Below are 6,000 nucleotides of genomic sequence, written 5' to 3' on the forward strand. Positions count from 1 at the left end.
TTCCATTCATCAAGCTGTTTTAGGAGCATGACTCCCAAAAGCAGCAATTCTCGACCGTTCCCTGGGTCTGTGACATGCAACACAGAAATGGACAAAATGATGTACGCTCTTCCCAGACCCCTTCATTCCATTGCGAATGCCTGAACAGTCTAATGGGATTTTCAGAAAGTCAAGACCACAGACTCATAGGGAAAAATGCACCCATTCAAAACTAACCCTTTTAATTGTTTAAAAAAAAAAAAAAAGGAAAAGAAGAGAAAAAAAGAAAAATACTCCCATCTGCCTAGTGAGGGCTTATAAATCAATGCCAATAGCTTGAAAATAGATTTCTCAAACTTTATTCTCATTTTGTCCTGCTCGAATTCTCCGCAGGAAAATCAATATTACAACTTCACACTTAAGACATTTTGCAGCAAGGCAAACTGCCTCAGCTGCTGATGGAAGCCCCTTCCTGGCCCATTGTAGCGAAGGCGCCAAGCCATGACACGGGCACCGAGCTCCCCCTAGCTGCCAAGTGGCACCAGGCGCAGCTCAGCGGTTCAGGCTTGCCATCAACGAAGAGCCAATTCAACTGAAAGTTTATTTTGGAAAGTATTTTATCACAACAAGCAACAGAGAATGCAAAGCGATCAAGGAAGGAGATGAAAAGGAAGAAGGGAAGGCCTGGTGCAAGACATGTTCTAAGCTAAAAGACAGCGCCAGGAGCTCGAGACTGATAAGGCGCTAGAAACTGGTGCTCTCTACAGTCGGAAGCTGCTATCTGTAAACGAACTGTTCCGCGTGCTTCCATCGCACCTGAGACGCACCGCTAATTACTGTCAGATGCACCCAAAGCTGGCCTTTCTCTCGGGTCAGGGAGACCCGTGGAGTCCTGCACTGTGGTCAGCAGACAGCCACACCCAGCCAGCTGACCTCAGCCTCCCTCCATGTTCCTAAGGCCAGCTTCACCAAAGTGACTGCATTCACTCTAGCACTTGAGCAGTGACTCGTTTTCTTGTACGAAATATTCTGAAGGCCACACAAAAATCGCCAAGGCCAAAGCACAGGCAGATAGCAAGCTCCCACCCTCAAAAAAAGAAATATGCGTATGTACATAATATTCAGGGAGGGAAAGAATACCCTTTAAAAATATTAAGGGTTGTTAAAATACGCTTACGGCTGTTTTCTCTCAGGTGTGAATTACAAATGAATAAAATCAGCCTGGCATAACACCTTTGATGAACACATTTTTATTCTCCCGTGGAATCAGAGCAGCTGACTTATATCACACTTCTAATGATATGGGGTTCCCTTCTGTGCAGAAGGGAGACAAACTTCACTCCCCCTCCCCCTGCCAACTATCCCCCCCCCAAAAAAAAGAGGACCCACGGTCTTGTGAAATTTATCAGAGGCCCAATCTTAAAAGATTGTGGACAACTGGAAATACACTATACCCCAGAGAGTTAAGGTCGTTGTGAACCCAGCCGCCTCCAAAACACACAGCTATAGCAAAACCCAGTTTAAGAGGCAACCGTGAAATTAACAGTTAGCCTAACTTCCGTGTCAAACCTTGGGTCTCTAGTTGTTTTTGCAAAATCGTGAATTCGTACGGAAAATTACTGACCTTCCAAGGAAACCTGTTGGTAGGTTGTTGACAAAAATCACCTTCACTAGGGCTATATCATTTACTAGGAACATCTTACTCTTCGGAAAGCCTCAGAGCACCTTCGTGGACCTGACTCCATTTCAATTTCCCCTACTCTCCCTGTCTGGCACAGGGCTCACAGCCCTTCCCTCTGCCTGGTCAGCCACTGCCCCCTTCTTCCCTCCTCACTATTGTCACTGTTGTTTTGTGTTTGTTTTTATTAATAGCTGTGTCTGTCGTCCTCCGGTTCTAAAAGCCATATCCATCTGGGTCAAACATTTTGAAGCAAACCAGAAGCCCAGGTTTTCATCCCCAGCTGTCTCCCACCCTGTTTTATACTTCACTTCTCTTCTCTCGGGCCCTGTCTGTACATTTAACAAGGCTCACTGCAGAGCTCTTCTGCAATGCCCCCCCCCCCAAGATCATTTGCTGTTTGTGTACTCTTCGTGTCTCCCAGGCCAGCAGTCATCCCAAGTTACACTGTCTCTAAAGAACCAGGGGCAGCCACCCCACGGAAGCCGCACATTTTTGGGTAATTTTAAAATCTAGAATGTGAACCCTCCGGGGTAAGGGCTGTGACAGTGCTGGTTCTGCTGGCCAGGGCTCCAGAGCACCCTAAACCCAGGACTCCTGCATCACTGTGGAGAGGCACTTCCACAGGCCACGCAGCCTCAACTGCATCCAATTCTTGCCATTCTCCTGCCTGTACTCCCACCTCCCGGGTGACACAGGACAAACAGAGAAGCCAGCTGCTTTTTGATAATAAATGGCCTTGTCTGAAAACTGGTTGGACCACTCTCTCTGCTTGACCCCCTGCACATGCCCTGGGCTCCATGTGCCCCTGAAAGGCAGGCAAGATATCCTCTGCCCCTGTCTCCTCCTCCTCCTCTTCCTCCTCACCTCTTCTCCTTTGCCTCTCCCTTCTCCCTCCCTCCCAGCCCCAGTGGCGGCGGCATTTCCCCAGCACGTTGCAAGGCTGAGAAAGAAGGGAAACAAATGAAGGATGGAAGGATGTTGCACCAGCAGGCACGCCTTGTCCCCCACGACCAGCTGCCACCAGTCCTTCTGGCCAGGGCTTTCTCTTGATGTCCCAGGAATGCCAGAGGGGAAGAGAGCAAAAGCAAAGCAGACCTACCTGCTTCTTCCCCCCTTACACACAACTGCAAACACTCCTGGCTCCTTTCGAAGCTTCCAGCTTGGCAATGGAACCCTGACAACTCCCCCTTCCCAACCCCCCCCAACCTCCCCCTCCTCAAAAACAACCCTGGCAATTATACAGAGGCTACTAGGGGCAAATTGCCTCCTAGAGAAATTAACCTCTGCAAATACAGACATTGTAACAACCAGTACAGCACCTAAAGGGGGGGGGGGGTGCGAGGGATAAGCGATGGTTTTGGCTAGGTAAAGGAGGAAATGTCAACTGGCCAAAAGGACCTGGATCAAGCCAGGCTCAAATCTGGTTGTAAAATATTTTGTTTAAAATACAACCAGTGAGTCTTCTTTGATGTTACAATGGTGAAAAATAAAAGAGAAGTTCTCTTCCCTCCCTCCAAAAACGAATCCCTCTCCCATGGCAAACCCCACTTTAAAATCTATTCCCTTCCCCAAAAAACAGTAATAAATACACAAATTCTTACTAATGTATGTGCTGTAACAAAGGAGATGTGGCTGCAGCAAATGCTCCGAGCAGATGGCTCCTGTGCTGGGTGTTCAGGGGAGGGGAGAGCCCCTTTTATATATTTATTTATTTATTTAAATTTTTTAAAATATAACATAAATATTCGGCTCTCGGCCGCCCCACAGCCAGTCCTCGGCGGCGGCTGGACGCGCAGCCCTCTCCAGCTCCGCAAGGGCTGCCCGGCCCCGGCCCAGCCCCAGCCCGACGAGGTGCTCCGAGGATTGCAGGAACATAACCTGCCCACGGTCTCGATGGCACTCAGAGAATGTTTTATTTCTATTGCAATCAAAAAAAAAAAAAAAAAAAGGCAACGGCGACCTGGGCACCGCGAGAGAAAGGACCGCGGGGAGATGTTCGTGCACCGCGAAGCAGCAGCCCTGCGGGCTGCGTGCGCCGGGCAGGGAGCGCTGCGAGCCGACCTTCGCTTGCAACTGCGCGGGTACTCGGGGCGAGCTCCCCTGCAAACACCGTACCTGGCCCGCTCGCGCTCGCTTTTTCCCTTTTCTAAATAAACCCAACTGGGGCGCTGGAAGCTGCTGAGTCTCTGACCCGCTGCCTGACTTTGCCTGCCGGGCCACTTGCTTGAAATCCACACGATTTCGACCGGTGGATTTCCACTGCGACCTGCCTTGTTTATTTAGAGAAGGAAGATGAAAGATACTGAGATAGAAAGATGGGTAAGAGATTGATAGGTCTCTTCTCTTCTTCCCCACCTTCTTTTTTCTTCTTTTTATTCTTTCCTCCTATTTTACAAGCATATCCCTGTCTTCCTCATCCTAGCTGACAATCCTTCTTTTTCCCCCATGGCGGGGCTTTTTCACCAACCCCCAATCCCCCACCTTTTTTTTTCTTTTTCTTTTCTTTTTTTGGAGTGGGGGATAGAAGACAAGATCATCCCAGGAGACAGACGGAGGTGGGGAAATTAGGGGAGGGGGGGCATGAGCCCAGCAAACAGCCGCGCAGCTGGATTCTTTTGCAAATAGCAAGAAGAGGGGAGAGAAAGGCGGCGGCGGAATCCTAGGACCGGCGTGGCCGGCGCCCTGCCCCGCCGGGTGCAGCGACCGAGGACTCGGAGCCCGCAGCCGCCCCTCGCCCTGCGTCTCCCCTAGGCCGAAGCGCACCCCGCTCTCCTCCGCCCGCGCCGTCAGCGCGGACCCACGCGCTCGCCAACTTTTCCCCACTTCCCGGCTCCCCCCTCCCCCTCCGCTCCCCCAGCCCCCTCCCCCTCCTCTCCAAACCCCGCCACCAGCGCCGCCGCCGCCACACACGCCGCTCGGAGGGGCGAGCGTCCAGCCGGGCTCCGCGTGCACACACACCTCCTCCAGCCTTCGCGCCCCCTCCCCGGCCCGGAGCCCGCTCCGCAGGCCCTCGAGCCCGAAGCGCGTCTGACTGCACAGCGCTCCGACTCCAAGGGCTTCAAAGAAACTTTCCTATGCCCCCCCGCCCCCCACCATGCTCTGGGCCGCCGCGGCTGCCTCTGCGAGCCCGCGGGCGGCCCCGGCGCTCGGCCCGGCTCTGTGTACCCAGCCCCGGGCACCCGGAGCCCCATCCTCCGGCCCCTGGCGCGCACGCCACAGACACTTACGGGTGATGAGCTCCCTCTGGGACAAGTGCTGCGGGTTGCCCTGTTTGCGGCGGGACATTGCCCCGGCATCTATTCTGGCATCGCCCGGAGAGCTGCACTGATGGGGGTAGCCGGGGGAGGGGGTCCGAGCCTCCGCCGCCGCCGCCGCCGCCGCCGCCGCCGCTGCTGCCGCCGCCGCCGCCGCCGCCGCGCCTCCTCGCCTCCTCCTCTGCCCCGGTTGGTGTTTTGTTTTTTTTTCCCCCCCCTTCCTCTCTTGCCCTCTCTTCCTCCTCTTCTTCTTCTGTATTTTGCTCTTTCTTCTATGCTGTTTTTTGCTTTGTTTTGCAAAAAGAAAAAGAGAAGAAAAAAAAGGAAAGAAAAATCTCTCGATCTAAAATAGGAGAAAGAGGCAAAAAAAAAAAAAATCTGCTGTTGCTTGCCGCGAGCTGGCTGGTTTCTTTAAAAATATATTCTTTTGAAGGAAAAAAATCGCTTACACTTCTTCAAACTGCTTGGCCTCCTGGACTTCCAAATGTCTTCTTGAACTTAACCGGATTTTGCACCGGCTCCTGACACTTTCTTTCAGGGTCTGGTAGGTGGAAAGCGCACTTCTACCAGGAGGGGGGGGTGGGGGAGAAAAAAATGCAAACAAATAAAAAAAATAATAATAAAAGAAGAAAAAGAAAAAAAAGCAAAGAAAACTTGGGGACTTGTCTCGTACCCCTTCACCCCGCCCCCTCAAAAAACCCAAAGCAATGTAAAACTGCCCCGGTTCGGTTGTTTCTGGGCTTTCTGCGGGCTGCCTGTTTTTTTCTCGGAGACTGACCCTTCCGAGGCTCTGGGGGGACTCCAGGAGCGGCTCCTTCCCAGTTCACCTGGCAGGCTGGCGCCGGCCGGAGAAGCTGCCGGGTCCCCGCGAGCGCTCCCCAGCGCTCCCCTGGCGCCGCGGGCCCGGGGGGAGCGGGGCTGAGGGGCGGCTCGCCCAGTGCGCCTGGGTCGGTGCGGGCGCGGACTGGGAGCTATAGATTGCAACGTGAAGATGGCGGAGTCCGGGTTCTCTGGGAGCTCTCGGTCTCTCTATGGCTGGGGCTGCCTCTGTACAATGGGATAAAATTCAAGTTCAAGTGCGGACGT

The 6,000-nt window shown here is 53.0% G+C and overlaps 1 protein-coding gene across 4 annotated transcripts in view; it reads right to left on the bottom strand.

The window, feature by feature from the left end:
- BCL11B (BAF chromatin remodeling complex subunit BCL11B) overlaps positions 1–5,121 on the bottom strand; it is an 89,715-nt gene extending 84,594 nt beyond the window's left edge. For all 4 annotated transcript variants that reach the window (XM_046009221.1, XM_046009219.1, XM_046009220.1 and 1 more), the window contains exon 1: positions 4,888–5,121. In XM_046009221.1, coding sequence (XP_045865177.1) covers positions 4,888–4,945 — 58 coding nt within the window. In that variant the 5' untranslated portion in view covers positions 4,946–5,121. The remainder of the gene's footprint in view (positions 1–4,887) is intronic.
- Between the last annotated feature and the right edge of the window lie 879 nt (positions 5,122–6,000).

This window comes from Meles meles, chromosome 6 (genome assembly GCF_922984935.1).
Source record: "Meles meles chromosome 6, mMelMel3.1 paternal haplotype, whole genome shotgun sequence".
Classification (NCBI taxonomy): Eukaryota; Metazoa; Chordata; class Mammalia; order Carnivora; family Mustelidae; genus Meles; species Meles meles.